The sequence below is a fragment of the Mastigoproctus giganteus genome, chromosome 2 (assembly GCF_048544385.1).
Source record: "Mastigoproctus giganteus isolate SK-2022 chromosome 2, ASM4854438v1, whole genome shotgun sequence".
NCBI classification, from domain to species: Eukaryota; Metazoa; Arthropoda; class Arachnida; order Uropygi; family Thelyphonidae; genus Mastigoproctus; species Mastigoproctus giganteus.
The window spans coordinates 97,478,126-97,493,452 of NC_143576.1; the positions used below are offsets into that span (position 1 = coordinate 97,478,126).

Consider the following 15,327-nt stretch of genomic DNA (forward strand, 5'->3'; position numbering starts at 1 on the left):
ATGGGGGACTGTCCATATGACATTAATGGGATTATTAAATTAGTTATTTGATTAATTTGTGCATAATGCTTAACATTAAAGTGTATTATGTGCACATATAATGGCTAATTGGTTGTCAGCATTAATGCTACATATTGCTAACTAAAGTTTATAAATTCTTTGTAGGATTATTAACAGTATGTTATCTAAGTATTATATTTAAATATATTATACAGTCAATTCTGGTTATTTGGGACACATCGGGACTAGTCCATTTAGGCCCGATTAAGTGGCTGCCCCAATTACGCAAAGTTTCACGTAAATAGTTAAAAATACAATGGCCCCCTGTTTTATGGTTTATTTTCTGTACAATCAAATCACATTACAATGGACTCGCCATTGTAATGTTATTTGATTGTACAGAAATTGTGACCACGTTTGCGAATTGAATTTTAATTCTATTAAACAGCAATTCTAATTGGCAAAAATAGGAGGAAATTATCCATAGGCTATAAAAGTAAAGATATATCAAGCACAAATTTACACTTCATTACTTTACCAATTAAAAAATTAAATGATACGTGAAAATTGGAAGAATATTTTCCACAGGTTAGCAAAATAAAAATAAATTTACGCTTACATGCATAGCTTAATTAATACGTACTGTAATATGTACATACTAACCAGTTGATATTTCTCTTCACTAACATTTGTGGGTGGGGGTTAAAATTTAAAACATTAAAAAAGATAAGCGATCAATCATAAAAAACATGGCACACACAAATTGCACGTAGCAAAATAGTCGCAAGTGAGAACGGAGTAACAAGTTATGAAGTTTAAAAAATAGAAATAGGAGTGAAGAGAAGATTCTGAAAATTTGTTTTTTATGTTTGAAGATTTCCTGGAAGGGGAAACATATTTCACCCTAACACCAATGTGACCCACAGAATTCCAGCTATCAGTATTATTGCAAATTCAATAAGATCTAGTTTACTATTCATGTCTAATAGATTGCACTAACAGAAAAGCTCAATAAACAGGAGACTGCTAATTGTTTTATGGTGACCTCCAGAAATCCGACCGAACCACATGGTATGGTCGGAGACAATCGTAGGGTAATCTCGAGTGCTGCAGTCTCCTGCCCTGATTAAACAGCATATTGTCTCAATTAAGCGAAGTAAACCCTGGCTATTTTATCGATTGGTTTCTTTTCTTTAAGATTTATCCCAAATAAACGGCTACCCTGATTAGTTGGTGGCCCAAATAACATCTATCCACTGTATATCAAACCTTTTTACCATTATATTTAATAGGTGTATTGAACAGCAATTTTCGTGATAGATGTAAAGAATATTAATTTTTTCTTATTAAGAAAATTTAGAATCCTCTGGAACTCAAGGATTCATTGCTGATATTTATATCATCCACTTTACTTAAGCTTGTTTAACACCATTCTTTCCTTGACTTACAAATTTTATCCTCCAGCTCTGACCAAATTCACCACACTAAAAAGTTGATATTTCCAGGGTGTGTAGCTTAATTGTCATCACCTTCCCTGCGCCAAAGCCATGAAAAACAGATACACCAACTAGACCTAGTGTTTCTATCTCTGCTGTGTTTAATCTGAAAATTCCATAACCATAATCTATCTCTTTCAAGACTGCTGGTCCACTTTTATCCTTCCTGTATTATTCAGTTTTTGACAGAAGGCTTGCCCTTCAGTCAAAAACTGAATGAATATGATATGCCACTCCAAATGATAACTGAAATATTTCTTGAATAATACTTTCTAGAAACAAGATATTCTGTATACTGCAACTCTGAAATTATTGTCATAACTATCACCCAGATATAATCTAGGGTCCTTTCTCAATTTTCCATGTACAATATTGTTAAACTATTTATACCCATAAGTCACTCTAGCTTTGTGTCATCCAGGGCCATTTGTCATATCTCACTCTGTCTCATTTACCCATAACTTATAATTAAGATTAGAAATGAATAATAAACTTATTTATTAAACAGACAAGTTAGTGCAATTGCATCATATTAGTACATAGTAAACTACCGAAGTAAGTGAAAGGCATTGTTTTTGTTATATCTCATATTGTGAAAACCTTCATAATGGGTTGGCCTGATATTGTACTACCTCGAATAAGTAACGCTTCACCAATGGAGAAGACTAATGACCATCCAATTGGCACCATTTCGAGGCTTGTTGGCCTCTCTTCAGTGGGCAGATAGGTACCGTGGTTGTTGCAAGTGATAACCCAGTTATGAAGTGTTTACTTGCGATTGATTGACTGTCAAAGTGAAGAAATAGCAAGTTGATACGGGTTGTCACAGGGTTGTTGGTTTAGTGAATCTTTCTGTAGTTTGAGAGTGTGGCCCAAAAATTGTCTTAGTCTATACTATTGCACACTATTTGGCATCTCTCATATTGTGGATTTATATTTCATAACTGGGTTGTCATTTATTGCAACACCAGGATACCTACCCTCCCACCAGAGAGAAAGAGAGAGGTCAACAAGCCTCGAAACGGTGCCACCTGGGTGGTGGTATATGCCGAGAATAAGTAACATTATTCATCTCCATTGTTGAAGCATTACTTATTCAAGGTAGTACAATATCAGGGTAACTCATTGTGAAGGTTTTCACAATGTGAGATATAACAAAAACAATGCCTTTTCACCTATTTTGGTAGTTTGCTATGTACTAATGTGATGCAATTGCACTAATTTGTCCATTTAGTGAATGTTTCCATAGTTTGAGGCTCTAGCCCAAAAATTGTCTTAGTCTAAACTTATTTATTTATAGCTGTATAATGACAATTCTTTTGCAATACAAAGTTTTATTTATAATTTATTTAACATTTTATAGGTGAGAGCTGCAGCTGTTTTTGCCCTTGGTACGTTTTTAAACAGTATTGCAGAACGGACTGACCATGCTAATATTATTGACCACAATATTGGTGTAACACTTATAAATATAGTTTCCATAGATGGAAGCCCCTTAGTGAGAAAGGTAAGAAACTTCAGAATCCAATTAAAATTCACATGGGCATTTTTTTTACCAGTCATTCCATTACATTTCCAGTCTTTACATTCTGTTTAATAATCAAATTGACAATATTTATTAATACCACTTCAGTTGATAAGGTTTAATAAATAAGCAAGTTTGACAGGTATGTTTTGTTGTGCATACTATTAATAAGAGCCTTTTATACTCGAAAGTTTTATTTTTTTTGTAGTATTTATTTAATGCAGATATCGATGAAAAACTGAGTTTTCATTTCAGTTTATATATACAGTGTGTATTCAACAAGACAATAGTCAAACTTCAGGAAGTTATTAATATAAAACAAATAACTTTATTTATTGTGTATACGAATCTTTAGTACATGCCAGTATGCAAATCCAAGTGCAGCTAAGTTTCAAGTTTTCAGGTAAATATGAATAATGGAAATATGGACATAAGCCAACTTAAAATAATATGAATAAATACAATATAAACAAAGATAAACAAAAATTACACTTTTAGAGCTAAAATAATACAGATTCCAATTAGTCTTGAATAACTCATTCCACAGTGAAGAGACCTTATAAAGGACTCAGCCTAGTGATTCAAAATTAATTGGAAACCAGACACCTCCCCATCAAGGAGCATGGAATTGGGGCTGCTATCAGGCAAATTGCCCTGGAGAAGTGGCAGCAACCTTTAGCAAAAATTGTGGCCCGACATCACATCACATGCACAGGTGGACACTAACTTTCAAATGTGGTTGATGATAGGCCTCTGAAGAGCATGTTTTTTCTGTACCATTTGTCGACAGCAAATTTATGAAGGTTGCCATCTACAGCTTTTTAAATTCTAACATTTATGTGGCCAAAACAGCTATTCAGTAGTCTCAGCTTGTTGTTGGTAAGATCCAAGACAGAACTGGATCTTAAGACTTGGAGTGGGGATTCTGCAGCTATAGTGGTCCCAGAAGTTGAGTTTGAAAATGATACTTGTTACCATCTTTACAGAGAAAACGAGTCTCCTCTTACGGAAGGCTGGGGAGGGATTGTTATGGTTTATGATTGTTATTCCCAGGCAAACGTGTCAAAATCTCAATGTAGTAAGCAGCATCAATGCTTCTCTTCCTAGGCACAAATTCATGGTGCGCTGTGCCCTCATCGTCGGAAAAAGCATCAGAATGACTGATGTTGAATTTTGTTGCACAAGACTTCTTGTGCCATGGGGAAATTCTTTTTGTTTGCCACTCAGATGAGTCCCTCTTGGTCTCAGGGTCTTAGGCAAACACTCTAATTCAGGAGATCAAAATGTCTGTTTATTTCCATTTGGAAATCATAATATACAGATGGAAATCAGCAGTTTCATGTTATATTCCTGCTGACAAGTTGAAAACAGCCATGTTAAACTTTTTTAAAAACAGTGTCTTCCCATATTAAAAACTGGTTTACCAAATTAAAAACAGGTGTAAATACCTTCACCATAACCATTCCACCAACTTCACTCCTCCAACTAGGACATGTGATGAATCTCACCCACCCTTGAACTAGAAGATCTTAACTGTATTATGACAATAGTTGACTAAATGTTATCTACCATATAATTAATGTTAAAGAATTGTTATATAATCTCATTACCAGATAACTTTGGTAACAAGAATTTAAGATAATTCTTTAGAACAACAACAACAACCTTATCTGCAGTGTTATTATTATTAAACAAACTACTATTAACAAGATTAAAGATGACAAGTTCTTTAGAATTGTCTTATTTGCAGTATTATTAGTGGACAAACCTCTGGCAGTGAGATTATAAAAATGATTATAAACTCTCTGGAATGGGTGCATGACAATTCACTGTTTGTAACAATTTGGTGCATAACAGTTCAGTGTATGTAGATAGTATACATTCAGAGACAAGCTACTCTGAATACACTCAACGTATACAATAGCATACATTCAGTGTATTCAGAGTAGCTTGTCTAATTTGAAAAGACCACTGAAACTCTACGGGTGAACATCATAACAAAAAATTGCTGGTGTATTGCATATAGTATCAGTATACAGTAGAAGCCATCTTTAAATTTTGCGTATTCACTTCTCGAAGAACAGGTTGGCAAGCCTCAAAAGAAGGATGTGAATCTGTTAGATTAGAATAGGTTTAAAGTGGAGTAACAAGATTAGTCAAGGACACAAAAGCATATTCTTGCATACTCTTACCATTAAAGACTTTTTTTTTTGCTAATGCTGTATAAGCTTCCTTGCATCATTTGCCACTACTAACACCAACTGCATGGGGAATCACAAAATTCTCCACAATTCCACATGCAGTGCTTGTTTTTCCTTAATTTCTTTAAATATCTTGTAGTTAGCTTATTCTTCTATAATTTCATAAATTTAATTTAGTAATTTTGTGAAGTTTTCTCTTGTAATATTTGGCAAATTTAATTCTTACCTTTCCTAAATCTAATTCTGCCGAGTTAGATTCCACTTCCATTTTGGAAATTTATTAAATACCATAGTGGAAGTCAGAAGGATGATTCTGACTTAGCCATAGGTATTTCTGTGACTTCTATGAAAAAAAGAAATAACAAAAATGCTCAAATCAAAGAAAACATGATTAGCTGATATAGGACCATAATGAAAGAAATTTCATGTTTTCTTGATTTCAAGTCTTTCACTCTAGAAACATTTCCAGAAGTGGTTTATTCATTCAGCAAAGAAGCATTAAAATCATTAATGTATTTCAACTAACATTGAGTCTGTATATTTTCAATTTCACTGAAGTTCAGTTTTTTTATTAATGCAATAATTTTAAAAAATAAACATATATTGACATATTAATTATAATAAATGCAACAATAAGTTGCAGTATAGGTATATTACACTATATTTTTTATTTATATTTTGCCATTTCATATATTTATTATTGATTTTAAAAGCTGATAATTAAATAAAATAAGGCTTATAAAAGTTTATGGATAACCTTTAGTTCTGTAAGTAAATTGAATACCTTGTATAAGTTCCATTATATAAGGTATTCTAACTTCATGTTGTTGTTATTTGGTTTTTAGGAGCATTAGCAACTAAGGCCATATTGCTCCGGGAATATGCGGTGGTCATTCCCTGACCTTTCCGCATCCTCCGTATTTGGTGATGACGGGCTCGAACCCCGGTCTAATCAAGAAGCATGTGCTATGCACTGCTGCTCCTTTCCACCTGGCTACGGAGGCGCCATAACTGCTAACTTCATGTAAATTAAGACTTAAATCATTGTCTCTGTATGGTGTAAAAATGAAATAGAAGTTATTTGAACTAATAATGGTTTTTAAAAATAATATTCAGAAGTATTCCTTGGAACAGGTGCAACAAAATGATTAATGCATCCTCTGGAGAAGTTTGTTGTAATGTGATTTTACTATACATTCATGTTTGCATTGTTATCATTCTAACTCTGCAAGTTAAATTTAGCTTATGAAGTAAAAAATATATGTTGACATATTATCACCTAGAAAGCATGTTCACATTTATAAAGAAATCGTATATCATATAAAATTTTTATAAACTGCACATTCAGAAATATATTTTGCCCATAAAGAAGTAGCCTGCAAGCGGCTGATTATAACTCAGTTATAACATTACTGAGAGGTTGTCTGATGTGGAATAAATGTCTTAGTGCCTGATCTTGCTTCCCTTTTAATGTGTGTCCAATTTTTTTAATAATATAAACACTAGGGGGCTTTGCCCCCTGCTCACTTTGCTCGTCAACCACTGTGCATGCTTTTCTACATAAAAAACACGCCTGTCGAAATGCACTGATCAATATCTAATCTGGAAATTACCTGTGCATTTGTAGTGACGTAATTGTCCTGCACACTTGTACCATGTTACCCTCATCCCTCTTCTCCCATTGACTACCCCACCATGTGGCATTCTCGAGGTCGAATAAATATCAGTGTATAATTATTTACCTGCGCTTGCATAGGTCACTTAGGAAAAGGCCTTTTGCTTCAGGTTCCATAATACATGAGCAATATTGTTGCATCCGAAACAGCAAGACTAAAATATTTACAAACTATACAAATATTTAAAATATTTACAAAATACTAAACTATTTACAAATATACAAACTATATTGGGATGATGTTTCACTTCTTATTAATATACAAAAAACATTACAATGGAACATCGAATGATGCCGGATGCGGTCATGTGTTAGACAGTGAAGCACGTGCATGAGGTTTTTGAATGTTGTGGAGGCAGTTGTCTTGCAATGCGCCGAACATTGGCATGCATCCCACATATGCACTCTACATTGTCAACAGCAACTGTCTGATTCCGCCCAATAACACATTTGTGTGCGTTCCATTTAACGTTCACCAACCTCGTGCATGTGCTTCACTGTCTAATACATGACCAAGACCAGCATCGTTTGATTGTAATATTTTTGCATATTAATGTCAGCTGATGAAGGCACCCATCGTCCCAATATAGTAGAGGCATGATTGTAAATAGTTCAGTATTTTGTAAATATTTTAGTTTTTTGTAAATATTTGTATAGTTTTGTTATTATTTGTATAATAATATTATACTAATATAATGCACTGATCAAAAGCTAATCAAGAAATGGCCTATGTAATTATTTACCTGTGCATTTGTAGTGATGCAATTGCCTCACCCTTTTCTCCCATTGGCTCAAATAAATATCACTAGGAGGAAAACGTTTTTAATGTATAGAGAGATATTAGTGTGTTTTACCTATATAACCAAATGTAGTCCCTCACCAGTCACTGGATTTTTTAATAGGTTACACACACGTGTGTGTATATACTTTGTTGAACCCTTGTATATTGGGAATCTTCCAGATTGATTGAGGGGGGGGGGAATCAAAATAGAAAACATTTTCCTCAAAATGAAAATGATTAAGCACTACACTTCAGTCAATCTCATTGGCATTCTACAAGGTGTGTGCACTTTGACAAGAGCAAACCTTTTAATGTTCACAACTCCAGCTGGCTTCCGTTTTCTAGTCACACTGACCCAGCAGGTCGAGATGCTGAGGCCTTTGCAATTACTAATGACCTAGCACAGATTGTTCATTTACCTACAAAAATACCGGACAATCCTAATCATACAGCCAATACGCTTGATCTTTTTCTCACAAACAACCCTTCTAAATACACGGTTGAAGTGAAAGGTCCTTTAGGCACTTCAGATCATAACTTGGTGATTGTCTCTTCTCCAATCGAACCTTTATCTCATGGCTATTCCCAACCTCGTGTTGTTTGGCATTACAAGAATGCAAAATGGGATGACCTGCGAGACTGCTTTTCTTCTTTTCTTTGGTCGGATTACTGTTTCAAAACTTCTGATGTCAACGTTTGCTCAGATCGTGTCAGTAAAATTATTCTTGCAGGAATGGAATCCTTTATCCCACACTCCACTTTAAAATCTCGTCCATTATCTAAACCTTGGTTTTCCAATAAATGTGCTAAGGCTGTTCAAGAGAAGAATTTTGCATATCGTAATTGGCTTGTTTCTAATTCTTCAGTTTCATTTTCTGCTTACACCAAAGCTCACAACAATTGTAAAGCAGTTATTAATTTGCGGGTTCGATTCCCGCCTCGGGCTTGGATCAAAGTACTGCAAAAACCTTGGGAGGTGCAATATGGCCACAGAAGCCGATGCGCCAACAACTACCAAATCAAAAAAAAAAAAAAAAAAAAAAAAAAAAAAAAGCAGTTATTAATCAGTCCAAACTAGAGTTTCAACAGGCTAAGAGTAGAAAACTTGCTTCTTGCCCTAATGGTAGCTGAGCATTCTGGTCTCTTGCCAAAGCTATTGGCTGCAACTTTTGCCCATCTCTGCTCCCACCTCTGTCCAAACCAGATGGTTCTGTTGTCACTTCAGCCAAGGATAAAGCTGACCTGCTAGCATCCCATTTTTCTTCCAGCTCATGTATTAATGATCTTGGTAAAACACCTCCCACCATTCCCAACACACTCCATTGAATGCCTCCTGTCGTCTTCCATCAAAAGGATATCAGAAGGATTTTGATGAATCTTGATGCTAAGAAAGCTTCAGGTCCTGATGGTATTTCTCCACTTGTTCTCAAAACCTGTGCTCCTGAAATTACTCCTATTCTTTGCTGCCTTTTTTCACTTTCTTATTCCAAAGGTGTTTTTCCTTCTGCTTGGAAATTTGCTCATATCCAGCCAGTTCCTAAAAAGGGTGACAAATCCCTGCCATCCAATTATCATCCCATTGCAATTACTTCTACTCTTTCTAAAGTAATGGAGAAATCAATTAATCGCCAACTCTTAAACTACCTAGAAACCTTCTGTCTGATCAATGATCGCCAGTATGGAGTCCATCAGTGTCGATCCACTGGTGATATTCTGGCTTATGTTACCCATTTATGGACTAATTCAATGGAAAGGTTCAGTGAAACACAAGTAGTTGCTCTTGACATCTCAAAGGCGTTTGATCGTGTTTGGCATAAAGGTCTTCTTAACAAGCTTCCATCTTATGGTTTGCCAATTGTTTTTAGTAAATGGTTATCCAGTTTTCTCTCTGAGCGCTCACTGAGGGTGATGGTAGATGGCTCTCTGTCTTCTAACTTCTCCACTAATCCGGTGTCCCCCAAGGTTCAGTTCTTTCCCCCACTCTTTTCCTCTTGTATATTAATGACCTTCTTCCATTGATTGGAAATCCTATCCATAGTTTTGCCGACGATAGCACATTGCATTCCACTTTCCATTTTGAGAAACCTTGTCCTGCTCAATCAGCTTCAACTTCTCGAAAATCTGCTACCAATTCCTTAAATGCCGATCTTCAGGTAATTCTGCAGTGGGGCAAAGACAACTTAGTTGATTTCAACCCTTCTAAAACTCAGTCTTGTCTTATATCTCGCAAAAAGGATTCTTCTGCTCCTATGTTTATCTTTATTGACACTCTGATTTCTAGGCTAAATGATATATCTCTTTTGGGGATTACCCTGACTTCTAATCTCTCTTGGCACAAGCACATTACAAATATTGCTTCCTCTGCATCTAAAAAACTTGGTATTCTCTTTTGCTCTCGTCGTTACTTTTCTTCCAAACAGCTGCTAACTCTGTATAAATCGCAAATCCGCCCTGCCATGGATTATTGTTCCCACATCTGGGGTGGTGCCCCCAAAACCTCTCTCAGGCTTCTAGATTCCATTCAGAAGAGGGCAGTTATGTTAATTAATGATTCATCTCTAACAGAGTCTCTCCACTCGCTTTCTCATAGACGTACTGTTTCTGCTGCATGCCTCTTCTACAGATACTTCCATGGGCACTGTTCTTCTGAATTGGCTTCTATAATTCCCACTCTCTCTTTCGAAACAGTCCGAACACGTGCCACCAACAGCCAACATCCATTTACTGTCCAATTTCAAACACACAGAACCAACTTTTCATCTTCCTCATTTATTTGTTCAACTGCTGTTTTCTGGAACAACCTTCCTTCATACGTATTTCCTGAAAATTACAATCTACAGAAGTTCAAGTCCAATGTCAACAAATATCTTTCTTCTTCTCAACCTTCAACTCAAGTACGGTACTAAGTACTATAGGTTCTAATACCTCTCGTGTTTGGGGTTCACATAAAAAAAAAAAGTGGGCCAGAGAGTTCAATTTGTTGGTTACAGAAACAAAGATAACTGTATTTAGAACTGTAGTCAAGTTTTTTTACATATTTTGCCATTTGAGAATCAGCTTGTTTGAACTTGGATGTAGATAACCTCATGAAAAAGTCAAGCTCTCACAGTACAACCATGGCCAAGAGATCATGTGTGTGGTTCTGATGAGAGTAGATGTGCGAGTGAGTAGTCCACTTGATTGTAAATGGTAGGAGGATAGGATCATCAACTATTCAACCTAGGATCCACCAAATTCCCAATAATTTTCTCAAACTACGGTGGATCGGAAGACTTCCCCAAATGCAGCAAGGTAAGTTTTCACAGGTAAGGAGTATATTATTTTTATTCGTTGAGTTTTTGTGGAGATCTGAGTATCTAAAGCCACTGTGTTAACAAGATGCAATCAACAATAGCTGGCATTGTTAAATTATTAGTATTAATAGTGACAAATGATACAATAATGCAAATTACACAGCAAAAAAAAAAAAATTCTTATTTCATCTATCCATCCCTTCCAATAGCTTGTACAGTTCTTCCTTGAATTTATTCAAACTATCCACTTCCACAACAGTGGATGGTAGCTTGTGTTAGCAATCAACCACTCATTGGCTGAAGGTGCTTCCCATTTAGAATTTGTTGTTAACATCATTAGTTGGTTCCACTGTATAGAATTTAAAAATTGCCTGAGAATGCTGTAGTTTCCTTTACAGAAGCAAAAATCTTTCCCTTTACTCTTGATCGTAATTACATCTTTAAGTATCCATGTGAATATGCTGTGATCTCACTGCCACTTAGTGGTTCTTTTATCTGCAGATTTTTAGTGCATGAAAAATCACTGTTGATAATCAGATCAGCATTATTAGTCTCTCTTGTTGCCTCTCTAACATGTTGCTATAGAAAAGTCATCAAATAAATCCAAAAAATTCTTACTAGTGTTTGTGACCAACCGACAAGTTCCAGTCAATATTTAGAAAATTATAACATAGTTGCTGTTTTCTTTGTTGCAGGTATAAGCTGCCCTACTCATATCACACTAAAACCTGACAAAGGAGGAGATATCCTCATTGATTTTCATAAAACTGTTTGTAATATTTGTAGAGTTACTTATGATGATCTATTTAAGTATCCACATGAATACGTGGGTACTTAAAGATAGTGAATTTGATACTGAATCTTATGAAACAGCTGATGGAAAGTTCTTTCTCCCCCACTTTTGTGTTAATTTTGTCAAGTAATAGCTCGGCCAACAATTGGAATTTTTTAGTGCATGAAATATCGTCAGAATCTGTAGAACCAGTAGTACCCGATTTAAAAACTGTCCCAGACATTACTACATTATAGTTACAGGATTTTAAAAAAAAAACATCCAAAAATGCAAAAAAAAAAAAAAAAACAAAAAAACCTCTGAATCTGAGGCAGAACAAGAATCAAACCCCAACAGTTCACATTACACGAACTAAAAATGATGAAACACACCACAGATTCTATCTGATGACAAGAAAAAATGGCCATTGCCAGTCCAGAGCAATAAGAACAGAATTAAAACAAGATCAAGGACTGATTCTCCAGTGCATATGGATAAGAACCAAGAAACAGGACACAACAGAGGGCACTGAACAAGCCCCCAGGCAGCTGGTACTACACTTTAAAAAAAATTCACCGATTTATACATTCAAAATAAGTTTTTGAAAGACTAATTGGAGGCAAAAGAATCAATGTCGAAACCAGAGACAACTGACTTTTACCTTCTGCTTTTGCACAGGAGGCAAAGAGCCCCACCATGAGCAAGGAACAAATAAACCCAAACCAAGACCATATTGAACAAGAAAGATGACAACAATTGCCATTATTAGGCCAACTGAGACAAATAAATTAGACTCCAGCAAGGCCATGAAACAGGCAATAACAAAGAATTGGAACCAGAATTTAAGACCAGCAAGGTCAAGGAACTGAGAAAAACCAGAAGTACAGGATTTGTTATCGAAGCTGCTACTAAGGAATTTGCAGACGAAGATAAGAAACAACCACAAAGTCATAAACTTAGGACTAAGAACTGAAAAGTTCAAGACCAGAGGGCCAAATATACTAAAATATACCTGTGATTTGGATAAATTTTAAACAAAGTAAGGAATAATGATGAGATGTATGCCAAGAATTTTCATGAACGTATAACCAGGGATCAATTAAACTCATAGTTTAATTTAAAATACTCAGTTATATCCAAATCTGCCCAATCATATAATTGGATTGCAGAGTTATCTCCAAGAGTCTGGCAGGTAGTAACAAAACAGGACAAAATTTACATAGGATAGGATAGCCACAGGTATAGGGACCATTTTCCTATACCCAAGTTTTTCAGGTGTATGAAGTTTGGGCACACTCACACACCTGCTCCAAAAAAGAGAATACTTCTGGCCACTGCGCAGTCAAAGGTCGTGAATACCACCATGCAAAAAGACACACAAGAAGCCAAATGTGCAAATAAATCTTCTGAGCTGCCCTTCAACCACTCAGTGAGGGACCCCAAGTTCCTAATCTACACGAAGGCTGTCAAACAAGCTAAACGGAAAAGATTACGGATACTCTTTATAATCTGCATAAAATTACTAGGCTTTGTAATTCCTGCACAATGCCCAGAGAGTACATGTTTACCAGCTGAAAATAGTAATGGAAGAATACCAAAATGACAGCATATATTCAGGAATCATACACCCATGGTGGTAGGGATCAGGGATACCCCAGAAATTTTAGAATCGTTGAAACTTCACAGATACCACATGGGTTGCCATAGTAATAAAAAATAATATCATCACAGTAACAGAGATAAATAGCTTATGTAGCCCCCTGATATCTTGTGCTCAAATAACCTCTCGCCTAGAATCATTTCATATCATATATATGTATTGCATGTCAGGCAAGCGTATTCCACAACAGCTTTAAGCCAGCTATTAGGCAGTAAAGTATACTAGTAACGATGAATGCAAACTGTAGCTTCCCTCTGTGGCATAGGCGCGTGCACACACACACACACACACACACACACACACACACACACACACACACACACACACACACACACACACACACACACACCAGGCAGATCAGGTACCACCAGTGGGCTGGAATTGGAAGACTTCATAGCCACAACAGCACTTCAAGTGGAGACTTGCTATGGTCAACCCATGTTTAGTCTCCTAAGCAAAGCCCCAGCAACCTTCCCATCTCTTCCATCACGCAGTATGATTGGTGTCTTTTGAGGTTATAATGAACATCATGGCAAGATCCAATCTTCCTTACATTTCAAGGGCAGTGCTGTAAAATAGTGTTTGCAGGCCAGCTGCTAGATAATCCACTGGACTGAACCTAAAGGTAACTTACTCTCTAGGAGGCTTCTGGATCAGCTAGTGTATAATCTCACTGCCTCTACTCTGCCAGATAGTGATTGGAGGGAGTCCGAGTAGTGTGTATCAGTTGATTCAACCACTGCTCATCTCAATTGTCTGAATTATTTACTGCACAACTCCTTTCACTTCAAAGGTGGTACTTGTACATATGTCTGTTCTGATATTGCTTGTCAGAGACAGTAATTTAGAATCTCCTCTTTTGGATCTTTTCTGGCTTAAAATCTCTCTACCACATTGTGTCAAATTCACCTGTTTCCTCTATCGTTTTTTCTCCCAACTTCACTAATCACTTGGAACTCTTTGACCTCCTTTCTTTGAAATTTCACTTTCTCCAGTCCAATTTTCCTAACAATGAAGTAAATTTTCTTTGTGATTTTAATGTTCATAACTCCAGTTGGTTTCCGTTTTCTAGTCACATGGGCCCAGCTTTGCAATTACTAATGACTTTGCACAAATTTTTCATCTACCTACCAGAATACCAGACAATCCTAACCGCATAGCCAACACACTTGATCTTTTTCTTATAAACAACTCTTCTAAGTACACAGTCAAAATGAGTGGTCCTGTAGACTCCTTAGATCATAACTTGGTAATGGTCTCTTCTCCAGTGGAGCCTTTCTCAACCTCGTGTTGTTTGGCATTACAAGAATGCAAAATGGGATGATCTGTGAGATTTCTTCTTTTCCTTGCTAATATTAGTGTTTCAAACCTTCTGATGTCAACATTTGCTCAGATCATGGCAGTGAAATTATTCTTGTAGGGATGAAATCCTTTATTCCACATTCCACCTTAAAATTTCATCCTTTATCTAAACAGTTTTCCATTAAATGTGCTAAGCCTGTTCAAGATAAAAATGCTGCACATTGTAATTGACTTTTATTCATATTCAAATCTCCAGGTTCATTTTCTGCCTACACCAGAGCTTGCAACAATTGTAAAGCAATTATTAATCAGCCCAAACTAGTTTTCGAACAGGCTAAGAGTAGAAAACCTGCTTCTTGTTCATATGGTAGTCGAGCATTCTGGTCTCTTGCCAAAGCTGTTGGCCACAACTTTTGCCCATCTATGTCAAAACCAGATGGTTCTAATGCCACTTCAGCCAAAGATAAAACTGAACCACTAGCATCCTACTTTTCTTCCAACTCCCAGATTGAAAACATAAATGTGACTAGGGCTCTAAATCTTATCCAGTTGAATGCTCAAAAGAGCAAGAACTGTTGTAGATCAGATCAAACTCAAATTAGAAGAAAATAATATAGATATC

At 36.1% G+C, this 15,327-nt stretch overlaps 1 protein-coding gene across 2 annotated transcripts in view; it reads left to right on the top strand.

The window, feature by feature from the left end:
* raptor (regulatory associated protein of MTOR complex 1) overlaps positions 1-15,327 on the top strand; it is a 638,589-nt gene that overhangs the window by 268,678 nt on the left and 354,584 nt on the right. For both annotated transcript variants that reach the window (XM_090389485.1, XM_090389491.1), the window contains exon 15: positions 2,860-3,003. In XM_090389485.1, coding sequence (XP_090245611.1) covers positions 2,860-3,003 — 144 coding nt within the window. The remainder of the gene's footprint in view (positions 1-2,859; positions 3,004-15,327) is intronic.